The sequence below is a fragment of the Clarias gariepinus genome, chromosome 15, assembly GCF_024256425.1.
Source record: "Clarias gariepinus isolate MV-2021 ecotype Netherlands chromosome 15, CGAR_prim_01v2, whole genome shotgun sequence".
In the NCBI taxonomy this organism is placed as follows: Eukaryota; Metazoa; Chordata; class Actinopteri; order Siluriformes; family Clariidae; genus Clarias; species Clarias gariepinus.
Genome location: NC_071114.1, coordinates 26,163,616 through 26,178,540, shown reverse-complemented (window position 1 = coordinate 26,178,540; position 14,925 = coordinate 26,163,616). Strand labels below are relative to the sequence as shown.

The following is a 14,925-nucleotide window of genomic DNA, read 5'->3' as shown; positions in this document are numbered from 1 at the left end:
GATATTAAAGAAAGAAAGGAAGGATTAATGGTTGGTACAGTGGATTACAGAAAGGATTGAAGGATTAGAAGAAGGAAGGGAAATGAGGATGATGAGAGATGATGGATGGCTGTTGATTAATTTGTTGCTTTCTGGAAAATAAAACAAGTTAAAAGTTATTCAATAAAAATATAGTTAATGAAATCCCTGGGTTTTGGAGTTACGGTAATCCCCTACAATTACACAGATTATAACAACACATGTAGCCCCTAGCTCATGCTCTGTGTGTATCTGTGTGTGTGTGTGTGTGTGTGTGTGTGTGCATACAGAGAGAGCTTTAGAGTCAGAGAAGATCCTCCTCCCAGAGCCCGTACCAGAACTGGGCCAGATGGAGTACCAGCTGCTGAAGATCTTCATCCTGCTGTGAGTTTGGCTCGTTCTCTGCAAATCCTTATGTCCGCTCGGGATGATCGCCCGCTTCATCGTCCGTTCGCACAGATATAAATCACTTCCTAAACCTCTGACTACACGTTATGCCTTATAGGAGGTGTGGTGTTTTGTAAACGAACGGTAATTATTTGTTGCTGCACTATTTATTAGAAAGTGCCAGATGGTGGCAGAGTGTGTGTGTGTGTGTGTGTGTAAATCAGACTCAGTTACAGTCGGAATTTATTAGTGAACTCAGTCAGGATTGAACTGCGCTCGGGGTGGAAGAAAAATAATCTGTTCAATCTGCCAACCCGGGCAATCTATCTCCGGGAAGGTAGGATTAAAGTGGGGGAAAATAAAGGGATAGAATTGGTTAGAGGATGGAAGCGTCTTGGGAAAGGAAAGGAAATGAAATAAAGGAAGAACGAAGGAGGATAAGAATTTATTTATGGATAAATAAGGAAGGGAAAGACAGGTTGAATTAAAAGACATGAGGGCATAATAGAAGGATGATTTAAGGAAGAAGAAAAGGATTGAAGGACAAGACAGGATCAAGGAAGTAGCAAATGGAAGAAGGAAGAAAGCAACGGGATAGATTAAAGGGGAAAAGGAATGAATGAAGGAGGGATAGAGGGGATTAATAGAAAGGCAAACGAGGGAAAGGTGGATTAAAGGAAGTAACGAAGAGAGAGATAGAATGTATTAAAGGACACGAGGAAGGGGAAGGAAGTGATAGGACAGATGGAAGGAGGGGAGGAAGAGACAGGTTGAATTAAAGGAAGCAATTAAGTGAAGAAGGGATATGATGGATTAATGGAAGGAAAGATGGAATGAAATAAGGAGGAGATTTGAAAAACAGGAAGGAAGCAATGAAGGACGGAAGAGATCTCACAGATTAAGGGATCCATTCTCGTCTGTCCTGGTGTTTCCTCCCACAGCATTGGTCCTCACTGGAGATCTTTCCTCAACTATATCTGCGTAATGTATTACAGATTCATTCTTTATCTTCGTTATGTTTGTTAAATGTCCAAAAAGTTGAAATCTTCGTATAAGTGATGGTACAAACCCTTAGACGTAACTAGAACTGTCCTTTAGTGTAAGATATATAGTGCTGTAATGCAGTATGTGTGTTCCAGTTGATACTCGAGAGGTCTGATATCATCTGTCCGACAAACCTCGACTTAAGTTAACCTCAGCCAGATTATATACAGATAGAGATATTTCCTTTGCCTTATCCTTGGTTGTTCTGCTGCCCTGTTGTGCAGAATTATCCTCCTCATCCTGTCCTCGTGTTACCTGGCGTTTCGTGTCTGTAGTCTGGAACAGCAGCTCTCGTTCCTCAGCAGCAAAGCAGCGCTCCCCCTGGAGGAGAGGTGAGTGCGAGATGTTCCTCCATGTAGTCCTCTGTTCATACACAAAGCACAGCAGAAAGAGGCTTCGACAGAACTGGGATTAATTCACTCCACCACGCTTGGTTAAACAAGAGTCCCAGCAGACAGGAGCTTTTTGGCTCTATATTTGTCTGATTATAGGCCTATAGGAAATGTTACCACGTAAGGAATCAGGAAGTACAATAAGGAAATTGTTTTATGGCCATGGGAAAGTTCACATCATATCATAAATCCTCTGTATACAGCCTTGTTACTATAGAAACCATAAAAAGGGCATTCTTGTAATCCTGTGATATGTATGTACAAGTAATTTTTGTTATCTCCAGTTATCGTTATCGTGCCAAGTCATCAGCTGTTCCATGCCTTTATGTAATGTAGCATCATCCCATTTCACCTTCGCTCCACTTTAGTGGTTGGTCGCTGTACTCTCTGCAATGATGCAAAATGTGTAATAGTACTGGTTGTGCGCTTATACAGGTAGTCCCCGACTTACAAACATTCGAGTTATGAATTTCTGCAGATATGAACGGACCGCGGTTTCATAGATGCGAGCAAATCATGGAAGTAGCTCAGGTGTAGTGTACCCAAAATAGACACTGCAGTGCACCAGATACCAATATTTACAATTATATACAATATTTGCAGTGTGTAAGTGAATTTTTAAATTGTCCAAAGTCCAGTATAGTGTATGTGTGTGGGTGGGAGTCGAGGGGAAAAATGAGTCGACATCACCCTTTTTCAAGAATCAATTGAAAGCACGATGATAGAAAACTGTTGTCCTGTAAACCTGTCCTGATGGTGAATAGCGGATTGGTATGCTTTACCTTAAGACTCACTTTGTCGGACTTAAGAACAAATTCGACTTACGAACGCGCTCCTGGAACAGAACTCGTTCGTAAGTCGGGGACTACCTGCATGCTTGCGCTATTCATGATAATGATATTGTTACATTGTTGAGATGGCGATAAATAAAATAAAACATCACAAATATTTTCTGTTTGTACAGGTAGCCGATGGTGTCTGGACAGCTCTGAATACGATGCAGGCCGACTCACTTGTTTATCATTGCAGTGAAAGAGCAACACCGGTCTGTTTCATAACGGCATTTTTTTGCATAGAGGGACTTAATGAAGACACTGCAGTGCAGCTGGATCGAGGAGGAAGTGAACCACAGGACAAATATCGAGCACTTATTGCTTGAACAGTAACGGCTGCTCGAGGAAGTACTTGATATTGATTGACCTTTAGTTGGCCATTAGTATCTAGGGTTGAACAATGTGCATGCTTTGACCTCTGGGAGCACGCAGTGTGATGGGTGAAGGCAGGTATGAACTACTCAGTTCATGACTTTATCAGTCATGATTCATTGCTCGTCACGATTGCTGTCTCAAGGTAAGACTGAGGGAAGAGCGAGAAGTCTAAACACACAAGTGTTCTAATTATGCAAATACGACTTGCACTTTCTAACCCCTTAAACTCCCAGGACCTGGACTAATCTACGTGATTCTGCACATTTCCAATAGTTTCACTCGAATTGCTACTGAATAATTCATAATCGCTCCTGACTGATGAGCGTTACCGGAGTTTTTTTTTAAAAAAAAAGCTGTGTGTATTTATTTCCTCAAGCTGTAGCCTCTTTCTGTTGCACTCAGGACAGACATGACACTCACTGCACATAAACGCAGCAGGAAGGACCTTTTGTTTTCTTTTCAATGATCTGTTTTATAGAAGGCAATAATGTGAAGCCGGATCACCTGATCAAGTCAGTGCATTAGGGTTATGTTTGTGGTAGCAAGAGAAAAAAAAACTTTCTAATGCATCTTCCTTCTGTACTTTTTCCTGTTCTGGGGGAAATATAACCTTGTTTCTATTTATATGTTTATCGGTAGCCTGTTATCTGAACCTGAATATTATGTGAACTGTGAATGCTTTTCTTTTACATAAGCAGAATCTATTTAAATGACACACTGAAGCACTACCGTGTGGGAATCAGGACTGGATGTTCTGAGTATCTGATAAGAAAGAGTTTTAAGGGATTAAAAGGGGAACCGGCAATGAATTATTATTATTATTATTATTATTATTATTGAGAACTCCAGACTGTAATGTGATGATCAGGTTTTTTTGTATTAAATAAACATATTTTGCTGATTTTTCAGAGTCAAACTTGACTCCAGTAAGGATGAATATATATTTATTTTACAAGGAGACAAGCCATGAGCTGTACAATAGTCAGAGCAGGATTTCACTTAACTACTTAAAACCCACCTTTGTGAACAGAAAAGTAGAAATTAATGCAAAAGCAGTGTTTAATTTATATTAAAACTGATATTTTTCGGACAAGTTTTTCACTTGCCTCGTTTTTTTCTCGATTCGTGTTTGATGTGTATCGTGTTCATTCTCACAAATCAGTTTAACAGAAAAACAAATTCCACATACAAATTACATACACATACCTTGGGATACAAATTTATTCTGTTACAGCGGTGAGTTCTTAAGGCAAAATTTTGTATTGTGAAACGCATTTTCCCATAGCAAATAATGTAAATGCAGATCATCCGTTCCAGCCACCCAAAAATATTACCTATATCAGCAATTTCCAACACTATAATCATAGTTTTCGCAAAAAAAATAAATAAAAGCATTTAGAAAAGACATGAAAATTAAGTAATAAAACATTAAATAAATAGACAAACTCAAATTAATCTTTCGTTTTCTTCTTGCTACCATCCTTGATAACATTCTTGGGATCCATTGTACTAACTATTGCACAAATTGCGGGGGAAAAAAAAGACAACGAAACTGAAAGTGTATTTGATTTCTTCTTGCTGCCGTGCACAAAATGCACAAAAAAAAATCCATAAAAAATATGTAAACTTGCTTGGCTTTCCACGGCGAGTTCTGAACGGCTCCTGGACGTACTTGCAACTTGTGCACATGTGCAACATAGGCACAAGCCGACGTTCAGTCCGTATGATTTTTAGAGAAAAATTTTCTGCAAAATTTACGTTTTTAAGGCAAAAATTCTAAAGAATGCCAAGGTTACCACGTTAATGTATAAATTTATTATATATACTGTACACCCAATGGCTTCTGACACCTTCTGCACCACCTTTTGCCTTCAGAACTAATGTAATTTTTCATGGAATAAATTCAACAAGGTTGAATAGAGATGTTATCTTAGAGATGTTGGTCTTAATCGTCATGATAGCATCACACAGTCGCTGCAGATTTTTCTGCTGCACGTCCATGATATGAATCTCTCGTTCCACCACATCCTGAAGCTGCTCTATTCGATTGAGATCTGGTGACTGTGGAGGACATTGGAGTTCCGTCAACTAATCGTCATGTTCAAGAAACCAGTTTAAGATGATTTTCAGCCATGGCGTATTCTCAGCAAGGTAAGTGCTGGCATTTAAACCATGCTCGATTGGTACTAAGCGGCCCAAAGTGTGCCAAGAAAATCTCCTTAACAGCAGCACCATCACCAGCCTAAACCGTTTATACAAGGCAGGATGGAACCATGCGTTCATACTGTTCACACCTAATTCTGACCCAACCATCCGAATGACTCCAGACTCATCAGACCAAGCAACGTTTTTTTGATCTTCTGTTGACCAGATGTGATGAGCTCATTCGAAGTGTAGCCTCAGTTTCCTGTTCCTGGGGCAAATACTTTTTTACAGCACTCTATGTTCATGCACTTTTTTATTTACAGTAATATAGTAATGGTGTCCGGTCAAATTTGAGTTGAAACTGTATTGAAAGTAGATTCTTGATCAAAATTTAAAAGTATGTGTGTGTAGACATTTTTATAACTAGTGTACATATATACAGTACAAACACACACACTTACACACTATGGGCAATTTGGGAGCACCACTTAACCTAACCTGCATGTCTTTGGACTGTGGGAGGAAACCAGAGTACCCTGAGGAAACCCACCGAAGACGGGGAGAATATGCGAACCCCATGTACACAGACCCCGAGGCGGGAATCGAACCCTGGACCCTGGAGGTGTCTATACACACTGTATACTGGCAGTCGTAAGTTACCAAGTGTGATTTCTCACCTGAATAAGGGTTAAGGTCAAATTGCAAATAAATAAAAATAAGATGCATGTTTTCATAGATTCAATGTTGAATGTTGTTCTTTATGCATGAGAAGGGCTGAATTGCTCTATGGGCCTTGACTCAGTAACCTCCTACAGCATGTTTTTAGGATCTTATATGTTCTATAGGCAGTGTTTCGTGTGTGTGTGTGTGTGTGGGAGGTTTGTGAAATCTGTTGTCCACATGTCTCTAAATCCAGTGGTGTACTTCTCTGCTTCCCTATACACCGTTCTCTGCCTCACGCAGGACGGATCGTTTCCCTCAGGACGCTCACTGCATCCATTCCAGGCCTCACTTAACTTAATGGACTTAGTGAGTCTGGATGAATTATTTATAAATGATACGTAATTGTTCCGTCCTCTAAAGGAGCTTCGGGAAGCTCGTTATCTTCAGGAAATATCTCAGACGAAGGGTTGACGTGTTTTTTTTAAAGGTAGAGAGATCAGCAGTTTCAGGCTGAGCGTCTGGCGCAGTAGGAATAACGGTCCAAAATGATCTTTATTTATCCTGTCTTGTTCTGTGTCTCTAGTGTAGGTACTGTATAAAAGCGGCAGCAGGTTGTGTTTCGATCGTTTGGAGTCTAGACTGCTCTGTGCTCATTGATCCATGAAGCTCAGGGGATCTTCGGTTGAGCTCTGTGCCCAGATGCTTGTGGATTAGCGATTGACGAAACCAGTTACAGGCAATAAAAAAATAAATAAATAAATTTGCTGGAAAATTTCAGTAGCCGTTTTTGCTTTTATTTATTTATTTTTTTCCCCTGGTTGTATAAGATTTGCTAAATATGTATTCTTCTGCATAAGGGCATCTACCAAATGCTATAAATGTAATAGTAAGAGGCGTAGTATAGGAGGACTTGCTGCACTTTCCAGGAATAATCTGAAAAGAAAAAAGGTGTGTCAAGTCTGCAGTTCCGCTTACAGACAGCAAGAGGAGACAAACACCGTTCATCTATTTTAAAGGAAACCTTCCCCATGTAACAATAGATATCACTCACTCATCGTCTATACCACTTTATCCTGTATGCAGGGTCACGGGGGGACTGGAGCCGATCGTGGTGCGAATCCATCGCAGGGCACACACACATACACACTACAGGAAATTTGGGAATCTAATCTGCATTTCTTTGGACTGTGGGAGGAAACCCACCAAGCACGGATGGAACATGCAAACTCTGAGCAGACAGACCCAAGGCGAACTTGAACCCGGACCCTGGAGGTGCAGGGTGACAGTGCTAACGTGCCAGCTTCACTAGACAAGATTAGATTGAAATGACTGTGATTTGTTTAGTGATCCTAGTGCAATTTTTTGCTATTCCTAAAAAGCATACTGGTTGTCTGCCGCTCTGATATCGTAAGAGGACGCTGTTATTGCTAGCGCATATGGAAAAGTGGTTACCTGTTAAATCATGGAAAAGAGCAAAGGCTGGCATTTTTACTCACCATTTTCCAGATGAAGCACGGGCTAAATCCTGGTGCAATGTCTTCTACATTTACCAAAACGGCATTGTGGGTTACATAATCATCGACATGACAATAGACCAAACCTTATTTGTAACTTACCTACATAATAACCTTTTAAGAGGTGACATGGTGGTGTAGTGGTTAACACTGTCACTTTGCACCTTCAGGGTCGAGGGTTCGATTCCCACCTTGGGGTCTGTGTGCATGGAGTTTGCATGTTCTTCACGTGCTTGGTGGGTGTCCTCTGGTTTCCTCCCATGCAGGTTAGGCTCATTGGTGTTCCCAAAGTGCATGAGTGTGCTCTGCGATGGATTGGCATCCTGTCCAGGTTGTATCTCGCCTTTTGCCCGAAGTTTCCTGGGATTGACTGAGATACAGGATAAGCAGTATAGAGGATAAATGAATGAAAAAAATACATTTTCTTTAGGATATTTTAAGTTTTGTTTCTTTTTTTATAAAAAAAAAAGGGATGCCATCAAATAAAATCTATTATTACTTAGGATCAGGTCTTTGTATTTGTTCTTTGCAGCTCTTTTTCTGACCTAAAGACCACAAGAGTCACGTGACCACTTTACACTTCATCAAAAGCGACCAGGTAAGTGATCCTGCATTTTTACGGCACCACAAAGAGAGAGAAAGAGAGGGAAAGGAATGCCCAAGAGTGTCTTCACCCTGAGCAGCTCACGTTCTTACATTACACACTTCAAACTGTAATGCTGCATGGCCGGGGGGTGTGTTACAAAGACGCATTTTCACATTTCTTTAGCCACTGAACCAGCGTGAATGAGTTATGGCTCCTTTCAGCAAGAGTAGTCCAGTTACATTGATTATTACTGCTTTCAGTAGTATCAGTAAGTAGACTGGAAATGGCTGCAAAATGGGTTTCAGATGTGTCAAATCAGCGGCGCGGAGAGTTTGCTGAAGGGCTGGAGTTACGTCCATTCATTCAGGGGCTGTAAATATGTTTGCACTTCGGAGGAACCTGCGGCGTGTTACAGTGCGGCCCAGGAGGATGTGTTAAAGGCGGGGTGGTTAAGTTTGACAGCTGAGAAATACGGGTAACGCTCCTTCAAAAGAGATAATGTGAAACACCTGAAGGAGCCTCTGGGGTTCTTCTTCTCCTTAAGGGAGGATTTTTCTCAGCTCACCTTCATCCTTTACATATTATCCAGCAATGTAAGAGTGCTGAGGTGGAAAATGTCTCATGCTTGAGTTCTTTAAATTTTTTGTAGTGTTTGCCCATTTATGAAGGAGAAATCCACCCTCAAGCACTTGCATACTGATATTTATAATGAACAAATGATCCTCAATGGTGACTAATAATGTTGTTTGCAAGTAGATCTACTCCTCCTAGGAAATTTATATGATCGCCACCGAACCAGGCCGATCTGATCTCAAAAGATTAAGAACGCAAAATCGTGAAGGGATTGGAATCTTTGATGGTTCAGCCAGGATGAGGCCTTAAACTTATGGCAAAAAGTAGCTAATAACTTCCTGAGTGACATCATAATGTAATTTCTTCCCCCCAGCATCCAGGGCTTTTTGGAGGTCTTTGCATGCTGAAAAAGCTCACAGGTGGTGGTGTACCCATGAGGCAATGGCACAGGTGCTTGGGCACGCTCGGTTTTGCTTTTACAACTATATTTTTTTAAGTTTAAACCTCTTTGGTCTTTATAACCACTATTTGGTTAACAGTTTCCGACATTACCCATAGTTACGGACACTACAGACAAAAAAGTGCATGAAATTGTGTTTAGCAAATATGTTTCTTTTTATGAGATAAAAAATATTTTTTATAATATTTAATGCATATTTACAAAAAAATGAAGCATGGATTGGGAAATAAGAAGCTTTAAGTATTATGAAAAATACTGTTACATGATCCGATCTGAAAATTCACTTTCTCACCTAGGTGAGACACTTTTTAGCACCAATACCATGTTTTGGCTGAATGTGTTTTATTATTATTATTATTATTATTAATACTACTTTTTTTTAGCTGTCCAAGCTCACACTGCATTCTAGATAGCAGGCTTGCCAGCACCTGTACTGATTCTTGCAGGCTCTCCACCTGGTCCGTCAGGTCAGACCTCTCAGCCTCTGATCTTCACAGCTTCCTGGTGTTTCTCCTGACAGTACAACAGTTAAGGATTATTGACTTTATTTATTTTTACACACATTCACACAGTGATAAAAATAGCTTAAACACACTGTAAAAACTCTTATCCAGTGGTTGACTTCTATTCAGAAAAAAACTGTATCTTAAAATGATTACTATCACATATGACAAAAGAATCTCATCATCATAAACAACATAAAACAGTTTTCATTTGGGCTCAATGAACCTCAACATGCAGAAGAACCATGAAAAGCCCTCATATCAGTCTCCTTACGCTTACATCGAAAAGATATGACTAATGCAAGATTTTCTGCTTCTATTCACTATAACTTCACACTCCTGTGGAATATCAAACACAATCAAATGGCTTGGTCACGTCAGACATGAAACTACTGAATGTTCCGTCACACTCTTACAAGCAGGAATGTTAATGATTAATCATCAGAGCCATAAAGAATTTCATTGTTTAAAAAAAATACTGATTAATGAATGCTTGTTTTGCATAATATAACTATAATTAGTATTATTATTCAATTTTTGGAAGTGCAAGAACTTTTGGTGATTTTACATTACACTTTTTTATCTCATTATATATTGTATCTGATCTAATTGATGGTTAAGGGTTGAGCCTCGCTCAAGGGCCCAACAGAGACAACTTGGTGGTTGTGAGATTTGAACCCGGGACCTTCCAACCATAGTCTAATCCCTAAACCACTGAGCTACCCCTAAGGTGGGGTGTACTGGTAAAATGATCCCAAGAATACTTCAAAGACCAGCAAGGCTTGGTTTCAGATGAAGTCCTGCAGGAGTCCAACATAGCCATCTCAGTTGCCTGACTTGGATCAAATAGAACATTTTTGGTGGTGTTTGAGAAAAAGTATTGCAGCATGCAAACCAAGGAACCTTATTGAACTAGAGGCCATTGCTCATGAGGAATGGGCTAGGAGGAGCCCTCAGAAACACTGTGTCTGGCTAAACATCACATTTGCAGCAGGTCATAATAGCTGAAGGCAGGATCTTTTGATACTGTATTAGTCATTAAAATTAGCATTTTGAGTTGGGCACAGTGGTGTCGGTCGCCTTGCACATTTCAGGGTCTGGTTTCGATTCCCAGTCAGACTCGATTCCCGTCTCTGTGTGCATGTTGCATGTTCTCCCTGTGCTTGGTGTCTTTCCTCCGGCTACTCCGGTTACCTCCCGAGTCCAAAGACCCTGTGATGGATTGGCACCCTGGCCAGTGTACTCCGCCGCATGCCCTAAGTCTTCTGGGATAGGCTCCAGGTCCTTGCCACCCTGAATACAGGATTAAGTGGTGTAGACGTTGAGTGAGTGAGTTTTGACTTTGGAGAAACCCCTTGTTATTTTAACTAGCAATAGCCGCGCCTCAGATAAACCTCATAGGCTACGATATTGCCACAGTGGCAATATCGTAGCCTATGAGGTTTATCTGAGGCGCGGCTATTGCTTGTTGTTTTTATATATAAAAACAACAAAAAGTTGTTTATATATATTGCTAGTTGTCTTTATATATATATATATATAAAGAGCTTAGTACAGTGGCAATATCGTAGCCTATGAGGTTTATCTGAGGCGCGGCTATTGCTAGTTAAAATAATGGCTGAACCGATAATGTAAAAAGTGTAGTGTGTTCTGGTGTGCCGGAGATGCCCCTGCGCCCTGTGGTGTACACTACACCTTCCTATTAGTCACAGTTACACTCAAAATTATTTAACCCCCATTAAAAAATTAAGTTTACCCCAAAAATTTACAAACTTTTATCAGTTTGAATTAAACAATTCAAATAAAAATTTTAATAGCTCAACACAACTTATACTAACAAGGGGTTTCTCCAAAGTCAAAACTCACTCACTCAACGTCTACACCACTTAATCCTGTATTCAGGGTGGCAGGGACCTGGAGCCTATCCCAGAAGACTTAGGGCATGCGGCGGAGTACACTGGCCAGGGTGCCAATCCATCACAGGGTCTTTGGACTGCGGGCTATATATATATATATATATATATATATATATATATATATATAGACACTCACTTAAAGGATTATTAGGAACACCTGTTCAATTTCTCATTAATGCAATTATCTAATCAACCAATCACATGGCAGTTGCTTCAATGCATTTAGGGGTGTGGTCCTGGTCAAGACAATCTCCTGAACTGCAAACTGAATGTCAGAATGGGAAAAGAAAGGTGATTCAAGCAATTTTGAGCGTGGCATGGTTGTTGGTGCCAGACGGGCCGGTCTGAGTATTTCACAATCTGCTCAGTTACTGGGATTTTCACGCACAATCATTTCTAGGGTTTACAAAGAATGGTGTGAAAAGGGAAAAACATCCAGTATGCGGCAGTCCTGTGGGTGAAAATGCCTTGTTGATGCTAGAGGTCAGAGGAGAATGGGCCGACTGATTCAAGCTGATAGAAGGGCAACTTTGACTGAAATAACCACTTGTTGTAACCACATTGGAGCAGAGTGAGGAGCAGCAGCAAAGTGACCACACACTCCCTTTGCAACTAACGGTAGCACAAAGTCATCAGAATCTGCATGCGGGTGGAGATTGAATCCCGACGGTCTTCTTTTCCTTTGCTGGGACTGAATGCAGAAACCAGTCAAGCACAACCTTCTCTATGACCTCTCAAGCAGACAGGAGTTCAGGAGATCTGCAATCCGATGATGTCAGTCTGCTGGCTGATGATGAAATTTGGGGGTCGGATGTCTATCGATGGAACTCAAGACGTCTAACCTTATGAACCTGGTGGACACACTACAAGAAACAGCGCAGGAGATGGAGTGTAAGCTTTTAAGACTTTGTGGGAGCATGACAAAGAATGTAAAGCCAAAAACCCTTTGCATTAATACTTCCTTTAAATATAAACAGACTGATAGGATGGCTTGTTTATGTGTCTGCTGCATGAAATGGTCTATTTAATGAAATGGCAACTGTATTTTCAAGTTACAGTTATTTTTACTGGATAAAAAAAAATGGCCAAGAACAAAATTGCGTCCATGACCACTGGAATTTAAACCTTTTCTGTCTCATGTGTGTTTTAGGAGAGTCACTCTCTTACTGGACTGGGTCGTCAGCTAAACTGTCCTCACAGACTGAAGGAATGTTCTGGTATTTGCAATAATTGCTTATGATGAGATCTCCATCTTTGGAAGAGTACTTCTCTCTAAAGCAAGAAGCAAGATGTTTAAAGTCTTCTCCAGTACTTTTATCTCAAAGATTCTCAACAGGGTTAAGGCCTGGTCTCAGTGGTGCCAAATCCAGACATCCAAAGTGATGTTTCACATTTCCCGAACCACTCTTTCACAATTTGAGACCGATAAATATCGGCATTGTCATCTTGGAATATGCCCGTCCCAACAGAAAAGAAAAAAATCCATTGGTGGAAAAACCTGGTCATTTAATATTTACAGGTCATTTTTGACCTTATAGTATTTCTGAACAGAAGCAAGCCCAGATCATAACACTTCCCGCACAGGCTGGTAAGGCCAAGGAAGAACATGCACAGACAGAGATCCAAGGCAGGAATCGAACCAAGAACCCTGGGGGTATGAGGCCACCAAGCCACATGGATCTAATGATTGATAACATAAATTAGATGAAAACATGTCTTGTCCAATCCTTTTGGCAGCATCTTCGAAAATCATATTTTTTATTTAAATTATGAATCTTACACTTTTGCTCTGGAGGCTATTACTGTTTTTGAGTCAGGTGGCTTAGTGGTTAGGATTGTCGTCTTATACCAACATGGTCTGAGTTTAATTCCTGGCCAGGTTCAATTCCCACCTCTGTGTGCATGAAGTTTGCATGTTCTCCCCATACTTGGTGGGTTTCCTCCAGTTTCCTCACATGCACAAGACATGCAGATTAGGCTAATTAAATTGCCCATAGTGTGTGAATGTGTTTGTGTGCGCCCTGTGATGAATTGGCACCCAATTCAGGGTGTACCCCATATTCTGCCCTAAGCCTCCTGAGATCAGGTCCCGCTGGTATACAGTAGCAGTATAGACGGTGAATGAGTGTCTTTCAGTCAAGGTAACATTTATGATATTATAATATTTTAGATTTTGATGGCCAAATTCCATTGAGCCTAGGCAAACGAGGTATCCCATTCGGGGTGAACCATACCCTATGACTATGACTGCACCCACAGGTGCGCCATTGATGCTTCTCCTCAGGTGTTGCTTAAGTTCAGACGTCATGCACTCCTGCTATAGGGGTAAAGGGTTTGTTAGAGATAAGACACATTTCCAGAGAATGTCAAATGTCAAAATTCCAGTAATATCAAATCTGAATAGCCCACAATGTCATGTGATGCCAGTTCAGCTTGCTTCTTTGGCAGCAACAGCACAAAGGCAGTTAGGGAGGTCGGCTGCTACTGGATCTGTGTTTGTAGAAAAAATATTGCTACTGGCCTGAGTTTGCCCACATGATGGTGAAGGAGGACTGATGTCATGCATCCTCCCTTTTCATCACCTGTTTGAGTAAGATGCCTAGACGGGTCTGGAATGCCCAGTGTTGGAGTTGTCTGCTACATTATGTCAGTTTTAGATAAATGAGTGAAGTCTGGTCTGTCTCAGGTGTCCAGCTAAGTACATTGTTCGCCTGTAGGCCCTTCTCACGTGCAGACCGCATCGTTTGGAATGAACCTTCTGCAGCAGGAGCACATTAGCTGTTTGCTTGTCACAGCCTTGGGAGATGCTTCTCGCCTGCTTTTATATAAGTCGTTTAGAAATCTGTGTTTGCACAACCTGCGATTTTGACCGGCTAGCCTTTTCTCCTTCTGATCCTAAATGATTCATCATTACCACTCTGATGACTTCACATAGTTCTTGAGTGAGAGCTGCAATTAGAGGGACAGTGGTGGCTCAAACGGTTAAGGCTGTGGGTTACTGGGTTACTGTTCGGAAGGCCGGGGGTTCAAGCCCACTGTTGAGCCCTTGAGCGAGGCCCTTAACCCAGTCTGCTCCAGGGGTGCTGATCCTACGCTCTGACCCCAGTTTTTTAACTGCGATACGTGAAAAAATCATTTCACCACTCTATAAGATACATGTGACAAATAAAAAGTTGCTATAAAAGGAACATGTGACCAAAAAATTAATATTATTATCAGCAAGTTGCAGGATGCAAGGACCAGACGTGAGAGTAACAGCAGTTTGTCCAAGCTGGGTGTAAGGGCTTGGCTGTAAATGGTATATGACTGACAATAACCTTGGCACATGTGAGTAAATGGACATGTCTTACTGTATCACCTGCGCAATGTTAGCCAAGTTATTCTGTATACTACTATATATATATATATATATATACCACACCCTTATTACACACTGCACCTACATTAATCACTCTCACTCCTGTACATATGGACTTATACACTCATTTACAGTAGCGCATTATTATTTATTGTAAA

The 14,925-nt window shown here is 40.9% G+C and overlaps 1 protein-coding gene and 1 pseudogene across 7 annotated transcripts in view; both read left to right on the top strand.

The window, feature by feature from the left end:
* gramd2aa (GRAM domain containing 2Aa) overlaps positions 1-4,133 on the top strand; it is a 29,682-nt gene extending 25,549 nt beyond the window's left edge. For 6 of the 7 annotated variants that reach the window (XM_053513420.1, XM_053513425.1, XM_053513426.1 and 3 more), the window contains 3 exons: positions 309-402; positions 1,674-1,781; positions 2,806-4,133. In XM_053513420.1, coding sequence (XP_053369395.1) covers positions 309-402; positions 1,674-1,781; positions 2,806-2,809 — 206 coding nt within the window. In that variant the 3' untranslated portion in view covers positions 2,810-4,133. Of the gene's footprint in view, positions 1-308; positions 403-1,673; positions 1,786-2,805 lie in introns of those variants that run through there. The other variant, XM_053513422.1, reaches the window with a different exon arrangement.
* Positions 4,134-11,038: 6,905 nt separating this feature from the next.
* LOC128543509 (uncharacterized) lies at positions 11,039-11,109 on the top strand (annotated as a pseudogene).
* The last annotated feature ends 3,816 nt before the right edge of the window (positions 11,110-14,925 follow it).